General features: G+C 39.7%; 5 protein-coding genes across 22 annotated transcripts in view; 1 reads left to right on the top strand and 4 right to left on the bottom strand.

The window, feature by feature from the left end:
* The first annotated feature begins 362 nt into the window (after positions 1-362).
* On the top strand, positions 363-2,382 carry LOC135936605 (ankyrin repeat family A protein 2). The gene is made up of 6 exons (XM_065479483.1): positions 363-536; positions 794-1,000; positions 1,057-1,189; positions 1,248-1,471; positions 2,035-2,182; positions 2,239-2,382. Exons 2-6 carry the CDS (start codon positions 815-817, stop codon positions 2,289-2,291), a joined length of 744 nt encoding a protein of 247 aa, XP_065335555.1. The 5' UTR covers positions 363-536; positions 794-814; the 3' UTR covers positions 2,292-2,382.
* LOC135936607 (ubiquitin-conjugating enzyme E2 N) lies at positions 2,379-3,991 on the bottom strand. The gene is made up of 2 exons (XM_065479486.1): positions 3,866-3,991; positions 2,379-3,779 (listed from the first exon to the last, which is right to left on the bottom strand). Exon 2 carries the CDS (start codon positions 3,700-3,702, stop codon positions 3,247-3,249), a length of 456 nt encoding a protein of 151 aa, XP_065335558.1. The 5' UTR covers positions 3,703-3,779; positions 3,866-3,991; the 3' UTR covers positions 2,379-3,246.
* Positions 3,992-4,777: 786 nt separating this feature from the next.
* Positions 4,778-6,279, bottom strand: Ssb-c31a (single stranded-binding protein c31A). The gene is made up of 4 exons (XM_065480146.1): positions 6,160-6,279; positions 5,612-5,678; positions 5,289-5,496; positions 4,778-5,137 (listed from the first exon to the last, which is right to left on the bottom strand). The coding sequence occupies exons 2-4, from the start codon at positions 5,669-5,671 to the stop codon at positions 5,058-5,060; spliced, it is 348 nt and encodes a 115-aa protein (XP_065336218.1). The 5' UTR covers positions 5,672-5,678; positions 6,160-6,279; the 3' UTR covers positions 4,778-5,057.
* Positions 6,280-6,767: 488 nt separating this feature from the next.
* On the bottom strand, positions 6,768-8,742 carry LOC135936807 (5'-deoxynucleotidase HDDC2). 4 transcript variants are annotated; one of them, XM_065479773.1, is made up of 5 exons: positions 8,621-8,742; positions 7,990-8,118; positions 7,782-7,906; positions 7,544-7,715; positions 6,768-7,278 (listed from the first exon to the last, which is right to left on the bottom strand). In XM_065479773.1, the coding sequence occupies exons 2-5, from the start codon at positions 8,053-8,055 to the stop codon at positions 7,048-7,050; spliced, it is 594 nt and encodes a 197-aa protein (XP_065335845.1). In that variant the 5' UTR covers positions 8,056-8,118; positions 8,621-8,742; the 3' UTR covers positions 6,768-7,047. The 4 variants fall into 4 exon arrangements, with proteins under 4 accessions (XP_065335845.1, XP_065335844.1, XP_065335846.1 ...); XM_065479772.1 differs by having other exon boundaries at positions 8,610-8,729; XM_065479774.1 differs by lacking the exon at positions 8,621-8,742 and adding an exon at positions 8,436-8,568.
* Positions 8,743-12,091: 3,349 nt separating this feature from the next.
* mtd (mustard) overlaps positions 12,092-27,138 on the bottom strand; it is a 48,121-nt gene continuing 33,074 nt past the window's right edge. For 7 of the 15 annotated variants that reach the window (XM_065479763.1, XM_065479761.1, XM_065479755.1 and 4 more), the window contains 12 exons: positions 26,360-26,583; positions 26,088-26,254; positions 25,849-25,989; positions 24,186-24,331; positions 24,046-24,117; positions 23,946-23,963; positions 23,023-23,185; positions 22,644-22,857; positions 22,452-22,532; positions 15,778-16,071; positions 15,127-15,389; positions 12,092-14,659 (listed from right to left, as the gene is read on the bottom strand). In XM_065479763.1, coding sequence (XP_065335835.1) covers positions 14,524-14,659; positions 15,127-15,389; positions 15,778-16,071; positions 22,452-22,532; positions 22,644-22,857; positions 23,023-23,185; positions 23,946-23,963; positions 24,046-24,117; positions 24,186-24,331; positions 25,849-25,989; positions 26,088-26,254; positions 26,360-26,583 — 1,919 coding nt within the window. In that variant the 3' untranslated portion in view covers positions 12,092-14,523. Of the gene's footprint in view, positions 14,660-15,126; positions 15,390-15,777; positions 16,072-17,669; positions 18,269-20,204; positions 20,540-22,451; positions 22,533-22,643; positions 22,858-23,022; positions 23,186-23,945; positions 23,964-24,045; positions 24,118-24,185; positions 24,332-25,848; positions 25,990-26,087; positions 26,255-26,359; positions 26,584-27,138 lie in introns of those variants that run through there. The other 8 variants (XM_065479760.1, XM_065479757.1, XM_065479758.1 and 5 more) reach the window with 8 other exon arrangements.

The raw sequence follows: 27,138 nt of genomic DNA on the forward strand, positions 1-27,138 counted from the left end.
CATTATGTAACTGGTTATAAAAGCTCTTGAGATATTGTACATATTATGCTTCAATTTATATAATCACCTCAACCTGGAGAGCAAGTTTGATGTGCGGCCGAGAGAATTCCTCACACTTGACAAAGCAAGCATTTTCCTGAGTAAAAAGTCCAATAACGCTAAAAATTTTGTTGTATAATATTTAATTGCGAGTTTCACTCTGCTTATATTATTATACCTCCAGCTGATAAATTTGGAAAGCAAAACAATATAAGGGGCGTGTCCAGGTCAAACGCTTCTGGTTGGTTACCATGCTGGTTACCACGGTAACTGCGACGTGATTGGTCAAGAGCTGTTGTCAAGGTTGCTGATGTACAGATGAAGTAGCTTTGACGGAAAGACACTGGAAATTTTTTCGATTTTTCTGCACATAAAATTATTTCGATTATTTCTGAGGAAAAATAAATCACAGTAGACGAACATCAAGTTAAACGCGTGCCGAAATGATACTGTTCTGATTGTGAGCTGCGATGCAACATTGAAAATAATTTATGAGGGTAAATTAATCTTTACATTTTTAATAATTGATCGGACACTGTTGTTTTCGTAGATTTTAGTTGACTCAAATTAAGCCAGATTTAAACTCAATATCTCTTTTACTTCTAAATATTTGGAATAATGAAGTTAAGTAATGTATCTATGACCATGCTGCTCCGATAGTCTACAAACACAAATAATCGTTAAATTATTTTATATTTTTGCCTATAATCAATCCTTTGCTGAATAATTTATTATACAAAAAATTATTTTATAGTTTTCCTACTGAAACATTACCATGGATGACGAATCCTCGAGCGACTCAAAAGATGGAGCGATCAGTCCAATATCAGGTGACAGTCCTTCTACCGGAGGTGGAAAATCTGGAGATGAAGAAGGAAGATCTTCTAAAACCCACCTTCCCAACTGGTCTGGGTCCCTATGGCAAGACGGCAACAGAAAGAGCGCCTTCCAGCCGTACAGAGTAATTTTCCTAAATTAACATTAAACAATAACAATTAATATGCTATTTCCCTTTAGCAACAAACAACAGTGCTGACGAATCTGCAGAGGGGCAACATCCAGACTCTGACCCCTGTGCTGGAACCTCTGGATGTGTCCATGCACCACAGGGCTGGACAGGGAGAGTTGTCTGAAGAAGATTTCCAAGAAGGCAAAGACACACGCCAAGCTGACAATTTAATTTTTTAATTTATAAATCCAAATTTTAGAGGTTGATATTGATGAAGTTGACACTTCCGGCTTGACTCCACTTCATTGGGCGTGTTTTTACGGTCAGCTGCCAACTGTGCAGCTACTTCTGCAGAAGGGAGCCTCCATCAACAAGGAGGGAAAAGAGGGCGAAACTGCACTGCACCTTGCAGCAGCCAACGGACACCATGACACCCTCAAGGCTCTTCTCTCGAAGGGGGCCGACATTGACCATGTCGATGAGGTAATTAATTCCCATATTTTTTGTACTCTTGAAATGCTCTAAAAACTCAATCTGATTGTTAATTCTAATCACGGAGATCTGTAGGTTCATTTAAGATGGTTATAGAGTTTGACCCCAAGGTCTTCTGAAATGTTAAAATTATCTGGAGTTGCCTCAAAAGTCAAAGATTTTTTTAAGTGAGCTTATCTGATTTGAAATGATTTTCATGTCACTTTGAAACTTTTAAAATCAGTTGAATTAAATGCAGCTTCCTTAAGTGTTCAGTTAACTGTTTATTTTTCAGTATTTCTACAGAAATACTCTGCTCAACTATGTTCGGCTGCTGGTTGCAGTTCATGCTTTAGCTTCTTGCCCTGTCCAAGGGCTGAGGATAACTCATTAAAAATATCACTATTTTATTTATCAAGATGGTAATTTTGCGGCACTCAATGGCGTTTGAAAATTCTCTTTTGTATGATTTATTATTTTCATGCTCACATGATTTAATTAAGTTGTATTCGTGCCAACAGATTATTCGGTATATTTTTATTTCAAATTTCTATTAAATTCAGAATACTTTACAGAACTCGAATACGGCATTGATGTACGCAGCCTTCGGTGACCACCCGCACTGCGTCAACGAGCTGCTTGTAAGAGGTGCTGACTTCACAATGAAAAACATCAACAACGACTCGGTCCTGGGCATCGCAATCGACAGAAGCAGCTCACAAGGTACAGCAGCTTGGCTAAAATCCACTCAAATTTCCTTGACGAGATTTTAATTACAGCCCAGGCAGTGATCGAGAATCATCTCTTAAGCCTGCTGAGTCACACCAAATGAACTCATCATTATTTTTGTACATAATGTAAAAATATTTGTGAGAGATTGAAAATAGATGTTTGTCACATTGAATGAAAGGACGTTAAATGCTCTTTGGGACTTTTTATTTTTCAGCACAAGATAGAGAAAATAATACATAACCGAGGGATGTGGCTAATCAGCTTGAATCGAGTTTCCCCTTTGCAATTACGTTTACCAACTTACAATCACGCACTCACTCGCTCGCTCGCTTCGGCCGCCAACGACTCGCGGCAAAGACTGTTGGCACTGGGTGCCAAAGCGTGCGTGGTCTGTCAGCAAGCACACTACATCTCGCAGGAGACGAGAGGGCTACTGCACTGGTTTCACAAAAATAATGAGAGTAACGGCTACGTTTTACACAGTTCTCGTCGTAATCCTACTTGATATTTGCGTAATATTGTGTGTTAGCGTTCTGAGGAAAGCAAAGTTGAGAAACGTTAAAGGCAAAAAACTACTGAAAAGAAAAAGAAAGGGAATTCAAGCGCGCGAGCCGTCCATGCCAGCAGTTGGACAGCGCCACTCAGTCCACTCGTGCAAAAATACGTAAGAATTTTTTTCGTATCCATCAGAAGCCATTAAAATTATTATCATCATTACACGCTAGCATATTATTCGAATTAAATAACAGAATCGATCGATCAGTGGATTGTTTACTCGGGTTGAATGCAGCAATAATAATTAATCAGTATTGTGATAATTCGACGCGACTCCCGGCGAAATCGGGGAGCGCGAGAGGGGGTGCGTCCGGCCGCGGCGGCGGCGGGCCGGACGAAAGGCCTTGCATGAATCCATCGCGCGTAACATTATTTTCAAAAAGGGCCTCGGCCCCGAGTGGGCCCGGCGCGGGCCCCCGGTTTAACTGACGTACGTACGTAATTGAGAACAATAATGTGAAAAACAAATCGATCGACGTTTCAACACAGAGCAGCAGCGTCTAATTGTCCATGGCGTATCTGCGTGTCCACTCCTTGGCGTTGCGGATGGCCTCGGCCTCGTTGACCTTCCACAGCTCGGCCACGTCGTTGGCCAACGGGTCGTCCGGATTGGGCGCGCTCAGCAGCGCCTGGATGGACAGCAGCACCGTGCGGATCTGCAGGGCAGGACTCCACTTGTCCTTGAGGATATCCAGGCAGATACGTCCGAGGCGGTCGATGTTCGGGTGATAGATCTTGGTGATGAAACGCACCTTGGGCGCAGACATCGGATAGTCCTCGGGCAGGAAAAGCTCCAGCTTGAAGAGGCCGCCCTCGAACGGCGAGTCCTCCGGTCCAGTCACGATCACGTGGAAGTAGCGTGCGTTGTTGTCGTCCGGGACGGCGCTGATCCCAGGCACGGGCTCCTGCATCAGCCGCTGCGTCTCCTTGATGATGCGCCGGGGCAGGGAACACATCTCGAAAGTGCGTGCGTGCTGGCCGGCCGTGCACCTGTGTTAGTCGCCCACTCTGCAGCTGCGGGAATGGCTCGCCACTGAAACAAGCACCAGCCCCTTCCGTCACTCTCGGTCGGCCCGAAACGCGGCCCGTGCCCAACGCAGAGGTCCAAAAGATACTCACAAGAATCGCCTGTCGTCCAGTCAGCACTCTCGAAGCAGCAGCACGAACGAACCAGGAACCAGCGGACTCGCTCGGGCGTATGTCTGTTGTCAATTGTTTTCTTCCCCCTTTTGAGTGTGGGAAACGGAGCTAAGTACTTCTTTCTACTGCACTCGTCTGGGCCGCCTAATTACGTTGCTGGTGAACATTTTGAAACTCTACTTTACTATTTTAGCATTAAAACGTTGATTTTTTAGCTTTCAGGAATTTAATTCCAAAATTTGTGTGGGAGTTTCTTGATTTACTTCACTCTTTATCGTACTCCCTTGAATTGAGTCTATTCGCGGTCAAGTGACTTTTCCTCTTCTATGGTTGCGAAGTTGTGTGAAACGCTAATCTTAATAATTTGATTAAGATTTAGAAGATTCTTAAAACTATAAATGTTATATATATCACACTATAGACAGAGCGACTTCTACTTGTGGTTTTCACTTAAAAAATAGAGCGACGAAAAAGTAATTCAATATTACTACATTTAAAAAACATTAAGGAAATTTTCGTTATTGTTTCTTAAACCGTGGACTAACCTTATTTTCCAGAATTGTTTTTACTCTAAAACCGTACCATACGATCATAAGGCTACAATTTAATTTCATATTTTCAATATTTCCTTTTATTTAGCGAGTTGCATTTTAAAGTATAAATATCTCCAGAACTTATTAGGATTATTAGTTAGCTCTTTTCAAATCTCTGCAATAATTTGCATTATCAGCATCATCAAAGCGAAATTAGAACTAATTAACCATATCAATAATTATCATTAAGTCTTAAATTATACTCAAAGTAGTATAGATCATTTTAAGTTAAATTAACAGTAAAATAATAATTGCAAGTAAATATGGAACTTATACTATCTATTGAAATAATAACGAATATTTACAACAACTTTTCTTTATTTACCGACATTTCTTAGGAAACGTTTACAAACGGTAGCAACAACAAAAGCTATTGGGCAGCGAATGCAGCGATCCATGTTAACTTTTAAGATGTTTTTGACATTTTGTTTGGATTTAAAAAACTTGGATGTTTCCCAATAAATGGGTTTTAGAAACTTTTGCGATTTGGCAATGATTATAATTACAATACAAATCGTTGGGTGATGGCAATGATGTTTTCGTGAATTTTTAAAGTTGTTTAAAATCCTACAAATGGATTACAGCTTCTTCAGTTCCTCGTCAATTTCAGGAATGATACTCTTCAACTTTTGATACTGCTGAGCACTTAGTGAGATTCCTGCAATATATTTAGACACATGATATTATATTTCGGTTCGGCATGATGTGTAGGTAATAATTATTATAGGTAATTTTTAATAAATTCGATAGAATACAACTAAACTAAATAATTTATCTTTTACTCAGTAGAAAATTAAAAATTTCCGCACCTTTCTTGCCAGGCAACTGCTTGCCATCCTTCTCGTAGAACTCTCTGATGTCAACATAGACCTTTCCCTTAAACTCACGAATCTTAACATGGCGCATCCTGTCAATGGACCAAGTCGGCTCTTCTGCTCCCTCAACGCGCGTTTCGCTGGAGCCACCCCCAGCTGAGGAGCTGCCTCCTTTCTGCTTTTTGCTCGGTGGGGGGTTCCTCTGCCAATATTAATTCCTCCATAAATAAAACGCTTTGATTTTGTGAGTTATTTCATTGCCTTGCTCATATTTGATGTTGCAATAAAATATTTTTGATAAAATTACGCATACTTACATCTTCTGGCCCAGAGTCTGAGTCGCTGTCTGAATCAAGTTGCTTCTTGTTTTTGGGCATGGTGCAGCTGCAATGACAGGACGAATAAAATTAAAACCATTAACTTTTTAAACAGTAATATATCAAGAGACAAGAACGTAATTATAACACCTACAGACCATTTTATTATGTATACAGAGAAATAATTTGCACGGTGGCATTTTTAATGAAAGCAGCTGGGTAATCTTTTTGTTTGTTTGTAATTAGAAGAAAAGGAGCTTATTCTCTTCTCTAAGAACCTTTTCATCTTGAAATGTTCATTTATTTCTCGTTGGTAAAAGAAAAAACGCTGTGCTCGAGTTATATAATGTGACTATGCATTGCAGAGACGACAGAAGAGGTCTGAAAATTTGCCATGCGCATAATACCAGCGAATAATTTAGGGAATTTGGTGTCAGACTTTAAACGGCTTTCGTCTATTTATGTAACAGTGTGAAAATGATGAGGGCGGAATAATATACCAATAAGAAGTTCAAAAATCATCCCTATTCCACTCGTGTCGTACATACCTATCTTCAGTTGATTTGGAGGGAAATGAAACGGATCGCTGTGTGCAAGAAGTGAAGTGATGTCGTCGCAGCCGGCTGCCGTTATATATACGGTTATAGCTCGCTTGTTTTGTTCCAGAATTTGCATTAAGTAAAATGCAGTTGGCAACACTGCTTGGATGAAGTTTGAAGGGAGAGAGCGGCTCCACACGGAAATTTATCTCATTATAAAACTGAAGCAGAGTAGTTTGGAATCAAGAATTCGTTTTTTACGTTGTCAGACATTCAAGCTATTAATATAAACCAACAGTATTTAATTGGGTCTATACCGGAATTAAAAACATTTTGCACTCTCGGCCACAGCAAAATGTGTGGTCCATATCAAGTGTTGGACTATTCTATTTACTTGTTGGGGCTCATTTCGAAATTTCACTTCTCATGAAATAATACATATTATATAAAACCTTTCCCCGCATATTTAAATTATCTTTGAGAGAATATTAAAAATATGAAATTGATTTTTTCAGAATTTCAAAGCTAAAGATGTTAAATTTTTCCTGGCTCTCAATAAATTAAATTTCGGCTTAAAAAACAATATCAAATTATTGCAAATGAAAATAATTTAATAATTACTGTTGGCCTTCAAGGCCGTCTGTTTATTGACATTTTGTACTCTCTACACAGTGTATCAATAATACAGTCAGTTTCAAATTACAACACCTGCAAGAAATCATAACATTTTTTTATACCAATTTAATTAATACAGTCACAGTCGTGAGCACGAGAGAACAGGGCGATTTAATCTAGTGTTTAAGGTTTTCGGGAACCGTCAATAAAAATATTGCAAATCAAAAACTGCTTGTCAGAAATACAGTGCTCAAAATTTGTGTTAATGCCCAGAAATGAGCATCACTTAGCCGGCGTTTCAGCGTCACCATTTTTCACAGACTTTGTGGCATTGTGATCGTCCATCACCTGCTGCGACAGAGCCATGGTGGTAGGGTGCTGGAATTGCAGCCTGAAGAACTCGTTAAGGTCCGAGTGACCCTTCTGCTCGTATTCCCTCGCCTGCAGCAGCAGGTCCAAATGATCCAGCTCCTTCACAAACTTTGCCTCCTCGGTTTCTTGAGATTCATATTCCTAAATAACAGAACACAGCATTTTATTAACTTAAATGAAGATTAGGCATTGAAGAAAAATAATTCTAGCGGAAGCAGAAATAAAAACTTTGAGGATTTGTTCCACAGCTAAAACAGTTCAGTAACCAGAAAAGAAGAATTTTTAACAACTCTCAATTTGCTTATTTATGAAATTCTTTATGCTAGTAATGCTTTTATAATTGTAAATATTCCTGATATACTTATCCAATGAGAAAAAAATTGCGAATTAAATAAAATGTGCTCACGCTAAAGAGAGCTGTGATTTTTTCCCCAGCCTCTGCACCAGCCAAGGAGGCGAGCTTCTCAATGGCGGCCCGCTCACGTTTCAATTTTTCCTCCCTAGGCACCCCGCAGTAAGGAGTGATATCACCAATGATGCTTTCACCCATGTCGTGCACCAAGGAAAGTTCCATGCATCTGAAATCACCCAATAAGTTTTTACGGTTCCTTCCAAATTCATGCAATTTTCGGTCTGGCGCTGACCTGATCCTGTCAATTTTTGAATCGACGGGCAAGAGTAAGCTCATCACAGCCATTCGGTACATGTGGCCAGCAACAGTCTCTGGCTGCTCAATGTTTTTCAACACCCACCCCTGGCGTTTCAAGTGCTGAAAGTGAGAGGAAATGTTAGGGAGTTTCTCAAAACACATTACATAGATACATCGCAACTATATGTATGTATAATACTTGCCTTCAATTCATTCATGAAGCGGAGGAACTCAAGCATATTAGGCACGTTCATTTTGTCCACACTCATTTTTGGGGCAGAAGAAGCTGCTTTCGAATTTTTAGTTTGGAAAATTTGATCGAGTTATCCTGCCTGAAATATAATTCATTATGTAGACGTTTTGCTTAATGAGGATGAAGAGAATTTTTTAAAGCAAATTACTGATATGTAATCACAAAATGTAGTTAAATACATAATATATGTAAGCAAAGATAAATAAAATTGAAATCTGGGACTCATGCAAGTTACATATTATGTGAGGATGAGGAAAGAGATTTGAATTAATTTAATGTAAAATTCATAACGTTGAGTGAAAAATATACGTGTTTTGCGTTATTTTAAAGGAACATGGATGCCGTCTGATAAACGCTGATAAAAATGTTTGGCCTGGCGGAAATGTATGTACATACGAATTCCAGGTGTGTGGCCCATGCATAGAAGAATGCTGTTTTGTGTGGGCATTGTGTACAAGTCTTCGTTCGATTCAAACGGTTAGGAAAAGATAAGAAATTTCAGATTGGAAAAGCAAACAGAAACGTTTAACAAGGGTAGAAATTGAGGATGCGCCTGAATCAAATGCCAACCTGACTAGCACCTTTGACTGACGAACGATGACCCGGAGTGACCTAGCAGCAAGGCAGGTGAATTTACCAAAACACGATGTCAAGTCAAGGCAACAGCAGGATGCAGAATCGTGAATACGCAAAGTCGAGAGGGGCGGAGCAAATTTAGCAGTGTTGCCAGTTGACACCTTGTCCAAAGAGATTGGATTACATAGAAAAAGAAAAAAAAAACAAATCAAACCAAAGAAAATGTAGAATTTACGGCTGTGAAAAGGAAGTTTTCCAAAATTATGTTTTTAAATAATTATCTTTGCACTCTCATAAATATGCTTTTAAATTTGAGCAAAATTATGAATATAAATTTTTCAAACGCGAATCTAGAAAGATGTTGAGTGATTTTTTCACTACAAATTAAGTTACACAAAATTGGATAAATTGCTTCATGTCTCACCATGTCCATAATTTTACGTTAGAATAAATCGGAAAATATATTATTTCAACTTGAAATTAAAATCCTTAAAAACAGCTCTGAAAGTATCGCTGAGAATCAAACTAAATTACATTATTATATGTATGAATTAAAATTTCATACACAATTATACCGACCACATTTTCAGTAAATAGGGTTGCAATTGAATAAAACGCTTAAGGTTTTGTTTAATAGATCTCATAGATGTTGTATATATGCGTCTCTAAAAAGCTATGATACATATGTACACATTGATTCTCAAATTTCTCGTTAATGACACTCAATTACATAAGTTTGCATAATGCATAACATGCGCAGCGTATTTTGTTTTTTTTCCACGGAGCCGCCAAGTCTAGTGTATTATTTTTTTTCTCACGAGGAGGCCCGGTGCGGAATTTTTTTATTTCTTGACGTATTCCTCATGCAAAGGCTAAATATAACATTTTTGCAACATCGTTCCAAGAAGTGACGTTTTCAACGAGAACAGAAGTGCAGTGCACAGCAATAGTTAATCACAAAACATCATTTTTTACTAGCTGCCCACGACTGCGTGTGTCCACTGAAATTATAAATAATGTGAAATCAATAAATAAGTGTAAAAATAAATAAAGGAGTACTGCGCAGCTTTCAGAGTACACGAAGGGGTTCATGTTCTCCTCGCCTTATTTTTGAGTGAACGTGAGAAAGAGTGGATTCTGGCTTTGGAAATTTGGTCGGAGCAGCCACGAATCTAATTGACAAACATCGAGCGACAGAATACGACCTTGTATACAAATCGTCATCGTGTGTGTGTGTGTGTGTGGGTGTAAGAGATAATGATAGGTCTAAACGAACTGGGGGAAGAAATCAGCAGAGAAAGAAGAGTCAGCCTGAAAAATGCTCGGGTATGCAATGTGGTGAACGCGGCCGTCCGGCCAGTTGCATATATTCGTCGCTTTCCGCTCCTCGTTAATGAATAATTATGTGTGTACTCTCAGGCGGATATTTTTGTCTGCGTTTTTTTGGCAATTTGTGAGTCGAGGGAAGTTTTTTTATCAGGCTACAAAATGCGTCATGTTTCACAGCGACAAAATTAAGCGTTTCATTACATGCTGCGCTTGACTGAGCGGCGGCATCTATAATTTTGTGTAGTAATGTATTATGTATTTGCGGATAATAAAATTATCTGCTTTTATATTTTCTTTGACGTGCAGAGGAGTTAGTTCCGAAACTACGAGAGGTGGCTCACCAAGAATTTATATAAATCTTTCCACTCACTAAGGTTTCGACGTTTTAGTTTTTCAAAACTTTCCGGATTTCAACGACGTACACAGTGGTGGAAATATTTTGATTCAACAATTTTAGCGATTTTTGGAGATTTTACGAAAACAGCAAAAAAAAATGAAAATTGATTTTAAAAATATTATTTTCTTCGATTGAGCTGAATTTTGGTCTGTAGACTCTGTTCAATGAGACAAATCGACATTCAGAAAAAAATTAAAATTCCCCACAAGAGTGAGTTCTAAGCTGTGTTTTTATTGGTTATTGTAGAGCGAAATTTTTTTAAAATCTGATATAATTTCATATTTTATGCATGTTGAAAAAATTTCTTGCATGTTCTTTTGCCGAAAAAAATTTATTAATGGAAAATATAAATGAAAAGTATTGAAAATTTACAGAATTTCTTTCTTAATGGAGCTACATGATCTAGGAGTCAGCTCCGAATTTTTTAAAGCATTAATCTTCGACTGTTAAAGAGCCAATGGCCAATTTGCCGGCAAAAGTCTAACAATTAGGGAAAGTAAAAAAATTACACTTTGATCGATGTGTCTGGTCAAGCAGAGTCTAGAATAAAATATCACCATGATTGAATGAAAACTGATTTCATAGTTTGATTTTGAAACAATTCCCATGTTCAATTCCATAAGGATTTTTAACCTTCACCACTCACTAATTCCGTTGAATCAAGAAATCTCTTTAACTGATTGGATTCAATAATATCGCCAAAAACAAAAGCATCGAATCCTAAGAGTTTTCTTGACCGATTTCAGCTGCACACTCGGATTGAATTTCCACCTCTTTTACCCCTTAAGCTTAAAATTAGAGAAACAACACATGATTTTCTTTTTAGCTAGAGACACAGTGAGTTTAATGGAACACAATTAACGCACAGTTATCAATATATTTTGTGGATTTACCTCGTGCGGTTCGCAAGATAAATTATTTAAAAATAAATTCGCTCAAATCGTGAACAAAACACAAATAATGTAAAAGCGAGCGCGTTTTACAGTATACAACGCGCGCACATGTACACACACTTATTTTTAATTTACTTTTTCCTCCGATTGCTCACAGAATGCACAATGCGGACATAACGTAAGTGTATAAGAATGGAATGCTTTTGATGCAGTACAATAAATTATATCGTAATATATATTTAATAATTAAGATGAAATTCGCTTTTCCAAAGGCAACAATAATTATTCCTCATTAAAAGCTAATCAACAGCAGTGCGTATATTCCTCTTTAATCGATTTATTTGTTCAGGATAACAACTTTTTGCAATTAAGTCGATTACTTCGCAATACATATCATATAACACCGGGTGTTGGCCGATTTTTTTCTCTCATTTGCGTTACGACTATTTTATTTCTCACAATAAATCAGATTGAGTCTCTCACTATTTATTATTTTTACTTCAAGTATCCGGTTCTTCTTTAAACGTCACCATCTTCTCGTCAATTTCTTGTTTTTTTAATGAACAGCCTATTTACATTTTTTTATGTTGAGCAATTTTTGCAAATTTTATATTGACTACATTTACAGTGAAGCAGCGTTCATTGAAAACTATTCTCATTCCGTATTCTTTTTATTTGCCCAATTGATTTTTTTTTTGTGTAGTTTAGTCAGCAGAAAATGTTTTTTTGTTCTCTCAAAGCGCGTAATTTAGGGTAACGTTTCGGAGGAGAATGCGTAGCTCTGTCTAGAAAAAATACATTTTCTTCAAAATCGCGCGCGGTCCTCAAAATACAGGCTCGTTCTTTTTTTTTGTGTGTGTGTTTCAAGCAATTACACACGAGGAATTAAATTCAATGCTCAACGATCAACATTGCTAGCTTACATTGTACACACACGTCTCGCTAAACACCGAGCACACGCAAGAGAAAAATCTCCACATGGCTAACAAGCAGGGCCGAACAACACCGAAATTACGCTCTAATCATCCTTGACGCCCGTGCCGACTTTCATCCTGAGCACAACTACAGATTTCTGAGGATGGTAAACACCAGAAGCCCGAAAATACATGGAAAACTCCGTTCTTGAATGGGGGATCGTGTTTGGAGGGGATTTGAAAGTGATCCTCAAGGGAATAAACAGATACAAAATTAATACGCTGCTAATTTCCCACTGAATGATTGGCTGAGTTTTATTCTCAGCTGGACGTGGGTAGCTCTAATTGATAAGAGCGGCAGACAGTTTAATTAAAAAAAATATCACGCATTTTCTAAACCAATTATAATTCCTATGTTTTTTATTATGGCATTACTAGAACAAATTTAAAGTTCAGTAAAATTTGAAGGACAGGACAGCCAAGGGAAATTTTAATGGCTTCCGTCATAAGAGTTTTAGCTGCACTTTTTATGCGATTTCATAAAATCCGGTAAAAGCAAAATAATAATATGGCTGCATAAACATTTTGCAAAATCCGCTCGGGAAACAATGAGTGGTCTCAGAATGAAAGCTGCCGAGAGCGTCTGTTCGTACTGCAAAAACACCGATTTTAATACGCTGTGGCGAAACAAATCTGACTTTCACGTTGAGGAAAAAAGCGGTGCGCAAGCCCTACAAAACGCGTCGGACCCGCACTCACTTCGATTTGTCGCGACGAAAAAACTGGAGCTTGAATGAAAAGGCACGGCCTGAGTGGAGATGTGACCGCCGGCGCCGCGTTTTTAGAAATGAAAATCGTCCCAGCTAGGGCTGCCAGGCGATTGTTCTATTTTTTTTGCGTTCTCCTAAACAGCTAGTCAACAAATTCGCACGACGACAACAACAACAACAACTAAACACCGAGTATTCGATTCTTCTTCTTTTTGGTATGCTTAAGCGGCCACAAAACCAAACAGTCAGATTTGTTGTCAACGAATACACATGAGCTGATGTCATTGTTCCGGTTCGACTAACAAAATTGTTTAGAATTGCGTGTGTGTTTGTTTATATATGTGTGAGAGAGTATGTGGCTCAAAAAGCACCAATGAGATGAATTTCTTCGATTAGTTCGAGGAACTGTGGTTTGGGGGAAACACAGGTTTTGAAAACGTTCATCCGCTTCGGCCCTGACGCTGCGTTCTTTTTCCAAAGTTATTACGATTTATATATTATTGTTTTGCTAGAAAAGTGTGTGTCGAAAAAGCTCCATTTTCATTAGAGTGACGACCAGAGTCGAGAGAGTAGTAATTGATTATGCGCGATTTAAGTGGTTATATAAATAATACACGCTTCTCTTGCGAGAAAGTGAGAGAGAGACTAAAGTTTAGTTTTGGTCCGATGACAAATGGTCGTCCGCCCGAACGTGGCTTCCTCCAAAATTCGCTTCTTGAGATTCCAAGGAAAGGAAACTAAATCGACAGTGCTTCTGGATCAGGAAGAAATGGAAAATGATTTCGCAACAACTATCATAGAAATTCTTCTCAGCGTCATAGACTACGTGTAACAAAGCACTACATTTTCCCTTCTCTATTTTTTTGTATTATGTTTTCTCACACATCCTCAGCTGTGTTTCCAAATGGAACAAACGTGGATTATATATTTATGTAAGATAACTGTCTGCGTTTAACAAGTGCGCGCGCGGAGATCGGCAGCGCAAACATCGATCCGCTTGCTCTAAAACAATAACTCGTCTCTTACTTTTTTTATCCGCAAAATGCACAAAACGCATTTGCTCAAACGCTTACAAGAATTTTAAAATTGCTGTTCGTTATCGGAATAGTTAGGCCCTATATATTCAAAATTCATTCACTTTGACTCATGTTCGTGAGTGCGTGTTTGAAAACCGAGAGGTTCGCGGCGGCGTTCGAAAACAACAATTTTCGGCCGCACCGTGCCGCCAGCCGGCCCGGTCCTCAATATCCGTAAACACTTAACATATAATTATATCATTTTCCGTCAATTGCGTGTTGATCTTCACAGAAGTGGCAAAATATACAGTATATATAATAATATATTTCTCGTATTTCTATCGGCGGGCGGCGTCAGCACCCTGGGCCGTTCGTCTCTCGCTTTTGGCAAAAATTTCTCATCGATTTCACTCGCAGGGTGTTGCTGGCTCGCTCGCACGCAATTAAAAAAATAACAAGTGTGTTACTCTACGCTGCAACTGGGGGCTGCCGAGCCCCAAAAATAAATACAGAGTGTGAGTGAGAGTGTGTGTGTGTGTATGTGTGTGTTGAATTTCTTATCACAAGCTACTATTGCAGAGGCTGCAGTTCAAACGAAGGCCCAGCACTCCAACGCCTTCACCACAAAGTCCTCTTCTTCGACCAACGCCTTGTTGCCGTACGTCGAGCACGGCTGCGTCCGGCCTTGGTACAGGTCGCCGTCCAACCACAAACCGAATTTTCCACTGGGGAAAAAGGGAAAATCGTCAGAAACGTAATTGAGAAATTAATTTTATGTAATGCTAGAGACTCTTGAGAAAATTTTCTAGGGCTACAAAGAAAAGGTTTATCAAAAATTTCACCAGCAGTTTAAAATTATGCAGAACAAAATATAACGAATGGTCTCTTGAAGGATAAATGAAAAAAAATTAATAGGCATAAAATTTGAGTTCGGCTTAAATTTTACAGCAGAAAAAATAAGAATTATTGATTTTTAGGGTTACAAACAAAAAGGTTTTTAGGAAAGGACATATATAATGGCATTATTGATGAGTCTAGACGATTTTAAATGAGGTTTACTCATTTTTGTAGACAAAGTGTTGATTGGGCTTCATTTTTTTTTAATATTTCTTAAAATCGATTGAAATTTTGATATTTTTTAAGTGAAAAACAAAAAATATAAAGTAAATTTAACAATGATTGGGCAACTTACTCTCCAGCGCCGATGGCAAGGCTCTCATTGTTTCCCTTAACGAAGAAAATGTTTTCACCGGTCCAGTCAAAGACCTCAATCTTCCCAACGGGTGGTGGCGTCGGCGGTTCCTCTTTTGCGGGACTAGAGGGCTGTGACGTTGACTCGGCTGCCTCTTCGTTGTTCGGCGTCGACGGCGGCGCGAAGCGGAACAGGAACGACTCGCCTGTGCCGTAGAAGTGGTCGCTCACTTTCAGAGCGCAGGCCGTCAGCGCGCCAAACACCTACAAGTGGTTAACAAGATAAGAAAAAGCGTGGCACAACGCAATAATATATTTATTGAGATCAGCTGTTCTTTTTTAACTTAAACTTTATTTTTTTAATTTTAAGACAGTTAAGAGATTTTGAAATTCTAGCAATTCGTTTCCAGCTTGATCCTGCCTTCTCAAAATTATAGGCAATAATTTTAGAATTATTTAATATCTGGCCTTACAATCTTGGAAAATATTCTCATATTCAATTAGTTTTGTCCTATATAAAAATATCTTAAAAATCACACTTAATTCCATAAATTCCCTTAAGAGTAAATTTGGAAATTAAACCTCAGTTTAACATTTTTTGCATTCAGTGAATCAATCTCATGATTAATTATTTTTTAAAGGAGACACTCACCCTGTTCTCAGTGTCCTGTACGACGAGCAGGATGGGTGACTCGACCTTGGCCATCTTGCGGAACATGGAGTTAAGCGAGAAGCCGTGCTGCGAGGTGGAGAAGACCAGCGTCCAGGGGTAGCCCTCAGCGCGGGCGGGCAGGTGGCGCAGCAGGCGCGCCCGGTGCGCGTCCTCGAAGATCTCTGTGGCGCCGATCAGCTCCGGCAGGCCGAACACGTCGACGTCGAAGGATCCGGCGCTGGAGCCGCCGGCAGCGTAAAGCGCGCGCCGCAGCTCCTCGCTCATAGACAGCACCTGTGGAATTGCCAGCAAATGAGAAGACGCACTCTCGAGACGCGCAAAAATTGTCCTTCCCGCACGCGCGCACTCCTCCTCCGCCACTCCCATTTGTGCAGACAACATCCAAACAGACTCGACTCTACATATACGTGAGTGGTCAAGGAGGAGTTGTTGTTACTTTTTTCTCTTTTCGCCACGAATGGACACTTTAGCTAATTGGCTGCAATTATTTTGCGTGTGCAAGCACCAAATTTTACGGTTCGTGGCTCTACTAACTTCTCTATTTGGGGACACAATGCGTAGTGCGGACTTGCGGAGTGATCACAAGCAACACAAAACATGAACTATGCAGTTATACTTAAAGGGAAATGCGTTATAAAACGCGGTCTTGCTTTAAAAGGCCCATTACCTCGAATTCCGCGCTAATTTAACTGGTATAAACCGCAATTGAGAGCTATCATGGATGGCGGGGAGCGAGAAAACGAGAATAACACAAATTTTTGCATTGCTGTAAGCAAAACCTAAAAATAAGTAAAAAAGTAGCAACCATTGCGAGCGGAATGACAGTGTTGCTCCAACTGGCTTCAAAAAATGTATTTATGAAAGAGGGGTGAACGAGTAAATTTCAAGAATAGCACCTCTCGCCCCCATTCAGTTATTATTGTGTAACATGCCTGAAATTACATTTCGGACAGTTTAACCTTAACCATAATACAAGAAAACATTTCTGCCCACAAACTGCGACTCGTTTTGGGCTTGAAAGTTGAGTTCCAAAATACAAAATAAATATGCTCGCTTTCATAGAGATTATTTCTTTCTTCCAAGGGCTATGAATTTTCAATGTTTTTCAGAACAAAGTCGCAATTTTTAGACTGTTTTTTGTAACAAAATACTCGATTTTAGACGGGATTCTTTGAATCACTCGTAGCTTGATACAATGTATTTTTGGTCAAAACGATATTTTCCGTATGAAAAAAATTAAACAACTTGATTTCCTTGAAAATATTCCCCGGGTACAAATTTCCAATCAAAAATTAGTTCCCTTAATTTAACTGAATTAAACGTCAGTTAAGTTAATTTTTGGTGTAGATTTTGGCTTATTTTTTCTGATAAATTAAATTGATGGAACGAGAAGGAAACATAAGTCGTGGTTTTCCTTCCTCTTGGAGTATAATTTCAACAGTACAAGTAAAAACCATAGGAAATAACAAAATTTTTCATGAATAATAATGGTATTTCAATTTAGATATAAAATTGCTGAATTTTTTATTAATACAAAAGACAAAAAACCGCATTGCAGTTGAAAAGGACTATATTAAGATAAAAAGATATTTTTTTTCGTGTGTAGACGCTCTTTAACGGGTTTGCCATTTTTTTACGATTTCGTGTATGGTATAGACTACATGAATCATGCTCATTTGATGTTCCCGTGACGACTGGAGGCTTAGAAACGAGTGACGGCTGGAGAAAAATATCCCAAAACTATATATGAACAACTTAAATACTTGAGCAGATAAATTCGCAATCTGCGTCCAATTTGCATTTGAACGTATTAGGAGTGACCTCTATCTAAGAGAGGTCAAATGTAATGAGTTTATCAGATTGACACTTGCCCTTTTTCTACGTTTTCTCTGGGTGCCGAGTTTGAGCGAAAAGGACTGGCCGATGGATTTGAGCGATCGCTTGCTGGACGTTGAAAACCAAGTCGACATGACTCCTTGTCCCGGTCCAGGCAAAAAAAAAAAACGGGAAGGAGAAACGTGAAAGAACGACACCAACAGGGCACTCGCGCTCGATCTCGCTTGCACAACAGCGCTCAAGGGAACTAACTCTATGCAAAATGCTTTATTGTCGTCCGTCCGCGCGCTTCGCGTCAAGTCATCATTTCTGCAGCACCGACATACTTAACCCCGGCTAATTTAATCACGCTCGGCGAAACACGAGCCGTTAACGTAACCTCGCGGCGCGAAAACAGAATCTTCTTGCGTCAGATTTAATCTTGTATTTATATTTACCTTCCGAATGGATTGAATTTCTAAATAATGTTCAGCTTGTTAGAAAACCGAACCCGATTTGTTTGTAAATGTGCGAGTCTAAATTAGGAAATTGGCGAACTCGGGATCGCTGCCGGCAATTTCGGTTGATCTACCTTCATATATATAACGAAGGTCCTTGACGGAGACGTCACGACGCAAATGTTTATCTTGCAGAGGGTTTTATTACATTTCCCCAACAATGGCATTAAAAATTCCAAGAATGGGCATCATATTAAGATTAAGACTACATTCGTATTTCAAGTAAGGCTATAAAGAAAAATTGAGAAAAATTGCCTTTACTTTGAATACGCTATTGAAATTGAAGAAGAGCTAAAATTTGCCCAGATTACCGTTTTAAATTGCGAGAAAATCCGCTCAAAATTTTAATGCTAATCATACAATTTTCTCAAATGAACCACATCTTGTTTCTTGTTATAGCCAATAATGCAAAATATTCTCAACTGTTGAGTTGTCAAGCTCCACTTTAATCTGCTCAAGTCAATGCAATTTGCACGTGCTGTTAATTAAATAAAAAAATAATAAAAAAAATCAGGGAAACCCGACACAGCATGTTACTTTGGAACGCTGTGCCCTAAATCACGATACACAGTGTTTTATTGCCATAATGAGGTGCAGCAGATCGAGCGTCTGTTCAATAAATCAGTGTTAGATTTCCCCTGAATCGGACTAATTATTTAGCGAGCCGCCCTAAATCCTTGGCGGGCAGCAAAAGAGCTAGCCGGTGAAACAATGCAGCTGAATCTGCTGGAACGGGAAAATCATCTGGTCGTAAATCAGCAGCGGCGTTTATCTCGCTCGATCTCGCGGCCGCTCGGCCAGCCAGATGGAAAGCTCCGATTTTCAGCCGAGCAATTTGCTTGGAGGGCAGCGAACGTCCGGCCACCGAGTGGCCGCCTCGCAGCAGAAGGCCGGAAAAAAACAAGGCTGCCGACAAGTGGTGCTAACCAAGTGACAAAAAATGTGTACACAAACAAAATGTTCGGTACATATATTGATTTTGTTAATGCATTATGGCTTTTAAAATGAATTTCATTTACTTAGCCAACGGTTTTTTTTTAAATCCTGGCTGCAAGATTTAACTTTAATTAAAAATGGCAGAAAATAAAATAAAAATCATGTTTAATTTAAACGCAGACCAAAGAAATATTCAAAGTGACGACTGCAGGCTTGATTTCCGCTATTTTAATTGGAAATTTGATGAAAAAAAAACACACCACAGGCCTTCCGTTTTAATATCCTATATTTCGCACTCGTAGCGAACGAACAATGAAGTGCGATTTCTACTCGATTTTTGCACATTTTAAAGCCACCAACGAGCTGCAATTGGATGGAGAACGACCTTCGCAGGCCCTTTCAAGTCGTATTATTTCTCAGCGCAGCGACAAAACAAACAATGGTATCAGGTGGAAATTTCACGTGCATGATAATTATGCGAACAGAAATTGAGCCGGCACGGAGGCAGACGGCGTCGGCCTGCGCTTCGTAGAGCGCACAAAAAAGGAAACGAGTTGTTAAGTGGCACTCTTTCTTGTCCCAATCGGTGTAAAACGGCCGGCGCTGCTGCGATTTATTGGTGCGGATGGGAAGAAAGAGTCCGTGTGGCCTTTGCATGCAATAAAATAAAGCAAGCTGACCTCGGCTCATAAATTAGAAGGTACACACAGACACATGCACGCGGCTGCGCGCGCCGTTCAAATTATGAAAGTAAATCAAGGTGCCAAATAAAAGCAGCCGCTCTCGTCGTCGTTTCAAGATCAAAATATAACAACAAACAATAATTATTAGGCCGAGTGAGTCAGCTTGCTTCGAAGTCCGACGCTGCTTTTCATCTCCTCCGTCGGTTGATAAGGAATTGATAAACAAAATATCGTTCCTTACCGTGAAACACACAAAAAAATAACAAAAAAGGAAATTTTGATTCCCAGACGGAAGTAGGTCAGAGGTGAGGACTGAAACGGGCCGCGCTGTTGTTCAAGTCTTATTCAGAAATCCTCCGCACGCGCGGGAGCGATTAAACTCAAAATAGAACTGCTCACGGCTTGAATTCAAAGTGCTTATTTCGGGAGTTAAGTAGAAGCAAAGAGCACTCACGAGACTGGCGATGTTGTTGGCCAGGCTCTGCATTCTTGAGACGGCCATGTCGGAATCGATGGGAAAACGGATGTGCGAAAAAGTCGGGAAAGCAGAGGTTCACCCCATCACCGGCCCGTCCGCGGATTGGCCCATCGCGATTGTCTGCACTTTGGCACCAAACGCGCGCCCAGCACAGACTGACGAGCCAACTGTGGCTGATAGCACTCGCAGCCTCGCTCTCGCGCCGAGCGAGCCGCCGAGAGAGGGAAATAATAACAACAAAACCAAACGCTCTCGCATCTCGGCGCCGCAGCACCTGCACCGCCGCCAACCACTCTTTCTATTTTTAACCCAAAATAATGACACAACTACCACGGCAACCTTCCACCACCGCCCGGCATATTTCGAAATTGGGCTGTTTCAAAACGGGGCAGATTTCAAAACTAAGTTTGCATTTAATTCAATTGTATGTGCAGATTTATCACGTTTTGCAATTTTGTTGGCAGGACATGGGCCAATCGAATGAGGCAGCCGGCTCTTTGTGTAAATATAAAAGTGCTTTTTAAGTGCAGCAGTACCGACTGTGGGACAGCTTGAATCCTAATTTGTGTTTGAACAAGAACCTCTTTTAATTTAAATCGAAGACAGGTTTTCTCCTTTAACATGCTGTGTGAAAAACTTAGATTGCCCTTTAGGATTTCACTCTGGAAATGGGAATGATCGGGACAAGTGGTCCAATCCATCTTAAAGCTAGTCGATTCTAAATCTCAAAAAGAGAATCTTAAAGCTAGGACAGAGGTTTCGTTGTGTGATGGTGTGCACCGGTGAAAGTTCCACCAACCGCGGTAACGAGATTTTCAGTAATTACTCAGCCGATGCCCGCGAGGCGAACGCGTGACAGATTAGTCATATTTTTTTCTTTATCTCGAAGAGCTCTCAAACGCCACTTTGGGTGCCAAATGGTACACACAGCACGCTCAAAAATCACGAAAAAAATCAGCTACGAGGAGCGCGTTCTCGGAGTGCAGCGCGGTGCAGTGGCCAAGGCCGAGGCCACGTGACCAGCGGCAGCGAGAACCTGACCATTAATTAGTCCGCAAGTGCGCACAACTGACGCACACATGGTGATTCAAACGAGTACGTACGCTGGACGGATCAATTAGCGCGTCTGAGTATAGTGAGATTCCAAGAAGCTCGAGCGGAACTTTTTTGTGTTAATTAATCGCAACACACTCGAGTTGGAACGCGATAGGATAACTGTTGCACCATGGAAATCAATTCGATCGGTAGATCAATAAAATCGTTGCGCCAGCAGAGCAAAAGAGTGCCGGGTTATAAAACGAATCACCCTGAGCCAACGAGTTTCTGCGTGCAATTCCATCTCCGTCGTGCTTCAATTGCCAACCGCGTGCGTGCGACGTGAAATGAGTAACGTTTTACAGCCAGCATTGCACAACAGGTTGAATTTTCGCACCAGCCTTTAGTTTCACCCTGAAGTCTGATGTCGATCGATAAATCAAGGATATACGCGCAGAAAGTAGGGATATACCCAAAACAAATGAAAAAGATAAATCGCCCAAAAGGAAATTTTGCTTCAAAAACATAGCAGCAACACTTAATATTGACCTGAACAATAAATCTAATTAATTTTATGTAGTTACCGTCATCTTATGTTAATAAGTTACAGCCTTGATCAATTTCAGGGCAAACTTCATTTTAAAACGGTTCCAATTTAATTCAGACAAACAGCAACGCGAAATGAAAATGCAAAAGACCCTATGGAATAATTCAGTAGAGTGAATGTTATCAGAAAGCTTGCACATATTTCTAAGTAAAGAAAGTGAGATTTTTGTGCAGACACATGATTTGTACAAGTAACAGAGAAACGAATCTAGATTTGGACTAACTGGCTACTGTAAAGAGGAAGCTGGAAATTTCTACTGACAGACACTCGGCTACACTTGCTAGAGAAAGAGATAGAGAGAAAGACACGTGTGGAGCCGCATGCTTCTGATCTGATTTGAATTTAGAAGGGGGGCAAGTTGCAAAAAAGTCCTAGTTCCAAATTGGAGAGGCTAGTCTAGTCTAGTGTTTGCTAAAGTCGGCCACATTTACGAGAACACCTGACGGTCGGCGCTGCCCGTTTTGCTAGCATTCAGTTCAACCACTATGAAAAAAATGGCGGGAGGGACAGGCGGGCCAGCCGTCAGGTGAACAGACAGACAGGACAACAGGACACATTCACTGTGAATTTGAATTTCCCACCTCGGGGCGAGCTTCGCACTCAGATGACATTGTCTGAGTCTTCAACAGCGTGTAGAATTTTACATAAGGCGCCTTCAAAACCTGAATTGCAGAACAAAAACAAAATACCAAAAATTGTTTGATTTTTTGGGCAATCCCTACAGCTACTCGGGGGCAGAAAAGGGGTGAAGAAAGGAATAGACGAGGACTCACCTCCCAAGACTCCCTGGTGAGTTCGCCCAGCTCCCCAGTTGAAGAAGTGGAACTGCGGTTTCCCTTGGCGTTATCTGCGTCGACGGCGTCGTCCGGCCACAACTCCGTGTCTGATTCAACCAGCTCAAAGCCCCGCTCTGACAGATCCATGTCTTCCACATCGCCATACAGGTGTGGCACCCAAAGCTGCAAAAATTGGTACAGGTCGTCGATCCTGCAGACAAGATAACACTCGTCAGATCCAACTAACTGCGTTTAATTCCCAATTATGATTCGTTTGTGGCATAATCTAATTAAATTAAAAAATTTGCAGAGAAGACCGCGTGATTTAAATTGCGCAATAACTGAAAATAATTATAAAAACCCGGTTATCACTCACCTGTTTCTTGGCACACTGAACCAGTACTCAGGTCGCATTTTCTTCTTGCCGTATGACATGATGGGCGTGGACTTAGGAATGCGCTTGTTGATTGGTTTACCCATTAGCAGCCGCAGGTACATTGGGGGATCGTCGCACGGTCGCGCGGGTCGAGGGATTAATTCTGCAAAATTACCCAGAGTTAGTTACTTTTCCTTTCCTGTAAGGATTTTGATTTGCAAATCGTCAACTGCTCTGCATTATTTACAATGCTGCAAAGATTATAACACAAGAAATATTAAAGCAGTGGAAAATAGTTACAAATTGTGAATCAATTTTAAGACACACAATTAGGTTTACTATTGATCGGCAGGGCTACCCCATACATCCCTCATCAGGGTTGCATTAAAACCGCTTTTAAAAGGTAAAAATGCAGTGCATTAGAAAAAATCCATTTTATATTATTACCAATTTCTCGCGTGCATAAATTGTTCTGCAAAAAGTCATGTACCAGTCAGTAGAAATATTTTTTCATTTAAAGAGTTTATTTTTTTATTAGATAGCGAAACATTCCATAACATGAAATTTAATGTTAAAATCCATCTGATTACACTATTAATGCAGCTTGCATTTATATATTGATGTAAAAGGTATACGAAATTATTTCTTGCAATTCTAGTTTAAGAAACTGGCGAAAATCTTGTGGTATTAAAATGCAACCCGGGCCGTAATAAATCTAAAATATGAACAAACGGAACAAACATACAAAATATCAATTATTTGACCCCTAAAAAGTTTAAAAATACCCAAATCAATATTTAATAAATCCTATATGTTAGTAGCATGCATCAAACGCTTGGATAAATTACAGAAAAATCAGCTTGCGTGGCATAATGGAAAGCTTTGCTTAAAACTCTTTGTCAAACACACTATAGTCCACTCACCCATGTATGACGTAGGTCCTTCGGTTGGCAAGAATTGATAGTTGGATTTTAGTACAGAGTTTGATTACTACAAGCACGTTTAATTACGAATATTACAGACCATTTATGATTAGATTTGCGTCATAATCCATAATTTTAACACTTGCGAGTTTTCGCAATTCATTTTCTGGATCTGACACCAAGGAAAGATGTGACATTAAGAACAAACGAAACGAAAACTGACTGTGAACTAATACTCACTTTCAAAGGAGACAAACAGCTCGGGCATGTCCTCGACAGACACCATGCTGTGGTAGTTGAGTTTCGCGCCCAGGTCGGCCATCGAAGCCCTGTGCACTGCCAGATCGGGCTTGGCCACTTTCCTCGTCACGTCCACGGAAGACCGCCTGAAAATTTGAAGCGAGGTCAGCAACATTTGTAACGATTTGCTCGTGACTCTCAGCACGAAAACAGCTCTGGGTTTTAGACAACAGACTGACAAATTATGTTTAGAGCACTTGCAACAGACGTACAAATAATTATGTATATGAAAAAAGGGACCTTTTAGTATTTTAAGCTTTGCAAATTAATCGGTGGGTAAATTATTTATGAATAGGGCTGTGAGTTTTAGACGTGTTTTTTAAGATATTAGTCAACTGTTTATGAACTTTTTCTGTGCAAATTTGACCTTTTAGACGGTTTAGTCCAAATTATACGCGTTTTTACTTTGGCATTTTTAATTTCTTGCGTATTTCTTAATATATCAAGATAGAGAAATCTGTAGTACCATATGCTCAAACTTAACGATTCCACCAAAAATGAAACGGTGAGAAAATAAAACAACGAATTTTCCTTGGATTTAGACAGTTTAAATTATGATTCAAATGGCCTACAATTGTTAAAAGGTCCCGCAACGATTGGAAGCTCAGAAATAAAAAGTCTCGATCGTTTAAATTTTACAGACCTAATAATAAATGTTAATAGAGATGATTGAAAACCTTGCACTGTTAATTAAGAAACGTATTGGGATGAAAATTTATTGGGATGAGTCTCTGGTCTCGTTCATTATTTTGTTTTTGTTGAAATATTTCTTCCAGAAGATGAAATGCATAATTTACTATTTTGAATATAATTCACACAGAAACCCCATTTAATGTCCAATTAAATATCTGGCGAATTTCCCGTTTTTCTCAAACTGAATGCAGCACAAGGTCAGATTTAATATAATTTAAACTACCGATTTGTTTATCACGTCATTTCTTCTTGATATTTTAACTTAGTAACTATCATCATTTATGTACTTTAGTGTTTGAAGCGTACTACAAATTAGAGATCAAATATCGAAAATGTTATCAAAAGAGGCGGATAAGATAATATTCCAATCTCTAATTTGCACGTGTTACGCTTTCAGTTTTGCCCGAGTAACGTTTACCATGCCATCACTGCCGACAGACTTTGCTTTGATTAACAACCATGCACTCTCCTAGTTTTGCTGAAACGATAACACACCACCCTAGGAGACATGGGTGGGTATCCATATCCATTGGCGTGATACCCTACATTCTAACTTGCAATACAGCAAACGGTGTACACAAAACACGAAACGACGATACATTATAATGTAAGAGGCGTGAGATGGTGAGAGAAATTTGTACAAGGTGACCAAAAGAAGCTATAAAGAATATACAGAGAAATATCTAGCGACAATATAAGACTGAACGGGTGCTGACAGAGAAACAAGTAAAGTGCTTGATTTTTCCACACACATCCCCCTCCCTTGTGAATGCTAGCGTCCAATAAAACGTTTAAGTGTTTTACAAGAGTATGTGGTCCGAGCTCATCTTATCTGGGAGAGGAGGAAGCTACAGCAAGAAACAGCGACAAAACATATACACAGGGTGCATCGAGAGGGCCTCGCACTCACCCTCCTACTTTGTCAGCGCAGGGAGGAAACTCAAATATGGGGGAAGAAGACCTTGCAGAAGGGTCCTGCAGATGCGACGGCAAGGATGACGGCTCCTTGTTGAAAAAGTTGGAGCCGATATCGAGAACGCTCAAAGGAGAACTGACACCGATCGGTTTATTAGATTAGAGGTTGAAGTAATTGCGGAAAATTGAAGCGAGTTGTGTGGAGTAAAAAGGGGGAAATTAGGGCATATTCACCTTGAGAAGACTTTGGAGAAGACAGACGAGTGCTGCGACGAGTCCTTCAGGTCGGCCGAGCTCGGCTGAGAGGGAATGGAAGAAGAGTCCAGAGAGTTGACCGAGTCCTTGTCACTGCCGCTGAGATTTTCCATCCACGCAATCGGGTAGCTGAGCCTCTTGAAACCCTGAATTTTCAAAGAAATTTAGGCACTGAACGAGATATAATATATCAAATCTTCAGGACGTTGCCAAGAGTTGTATTTTGATTCAAGAACTGGCATTATGCTAACCTTAGCCCTTTTGCTTTCCGTTTTTTCGGCAACTTCAACCGCCGGGGCAGACGACGGCATCTCTTTGTCCAGGTCAGAGGAGAACGAGACAGAGGAGGCTTTTTTCCTAGTTGTAACACAGCTCAGAATTTTGCCCTCGTCCTGTGGCATCGAATCTGCACTCTCCTCCTCAGCAATCGTCTCGGTGGCGTGAGACGCAGACGCATTGTCTCTCATATCAATCCCTGAAATGCAAATCAATTTTTAGGTACATGCATTTCCTTCAATTTCATGGATGTGTAATTGAAAAGATTGTAGAGTTTTATAAAAGCCAGTGTTTAAGTGCTTAAATTTGATGTTAAAACTAAACTTAATATATGTTAGTCACAAGCAAAATAATACGACTTTGATAACAATAAAGCAACATTTAACATTTACCACAAAATACAGTTTTAAGGTAGCTGGCGTAGCTGCTGTACTAAAGTTATCGGAGATTTTGATTCTGAATGGATAAAAATTGCCAACTTTGTTATATTTAACATAATAATATTCATAAGGCGCCATACTAAGGCTCAGAAATTATGCTTAATTGAAAAATTTTAACTGGTAATTTTCTTCTAATTTCATTTAAGTATTAATTTTATGCTCATAAGTTCTACTCTTTTGTTGAATATCAGAATTGTGTAAACAATTTGTGATTTTGATATACTGGAGCTAGTATGTTGATGCGCAGTGTGATTTGGTTTATAAATATCAATTTTACTGTGTTTAATATTGCTTTGTGTACAGTGTAGTTGTAG

Source organism: Cloeon dipterum, chromosome 2 (genome assembly GCF_949628265.1).
Source record: "Cloeon dipterum chromosome 2, ieCloDipt1.1, whole genome shotgun sequence".
NCBI lineage: Eukaryota > Metazoa > Arthropoda > Insecta > Ephemeroptera > Baetidae > Cloeon > Cloeon dipterum.

Excerpts from the sequence above, each read along its gene's own strand:
- LOC135936807 (XM_065479773.1), bottom strand. The coding sequence starts at position 8,055 with ATGAGTGTGGACAAAATGAACGTGCCTAATATGCTTGAGTTCCTCCGC. Across the intron at positions 7,907-7,989 it reads GCTTCATGAATGAATTGAAG|CACTTGAAACGCCAGGGGTG; the intron begins GCAAGTATTATA and ends TCTCACTTTCAG. Across the intron at positions 7,716-7,781 it reads TCAAAAATTGACAGGATCAG|ATGCATGGAACTTTCCTTGG; the intron begins GTCAGCGCCAGA and ends GGGTGATTTCAG.
- LOC135936605 (XM_065479483.1), top strand. The coding sequence starts at position 815 with ATGGATGACGAATCCTCGAGCGACTCAAAAGATGGAGCGATCAGTCCA. Across the intron at positions 1,001-1,056 it reads GCGCCTTCCAGCCGTACAGA|CAACAAACAACAGTGCTGAC; the intron begins GTAATTTTCCTA and ends ATTTCCCTTTAG. Across the intron at positions 2,183-2,238 it reads CGACAGAAGCAGCTCACAAG|CCCAGGCAGTGATCGAGAAT; the intron begins GTACAGCAGCTT and ends TTTTAATTACAG.
- LOC135936607 (XM_065479486.1), bottom strand. The coding sequence starts at position 3,702 with ATGTGTTCCCTGCCCCGGCGCATCATCAAGGAGACGCAGCGGCTGATG.
- Ssb-c31a (XM_065480146.1), bottom strand. The coding sequence starts at position 5,671 with ATGCCCAAAAACAAGAAGCAACTTGATTCAGACAGCGACTCAGACTCT. Across the intron at positions 5,497-5,611 it reads CAGACTCTGGGCCAGAAGAT|AGGAACCCCCCACCGAGCAA; the intron begins GTAAGTATGCGT and ends TAATATTGGCAG. Across the intron at positions 5,138-5,288 it reads GCAGTTGCCTGGCAAGAAAG|GAATCTCACTAAGTGCTCAG; the intron begins GTGCGGAAATTT and ends AATATATTGCAG.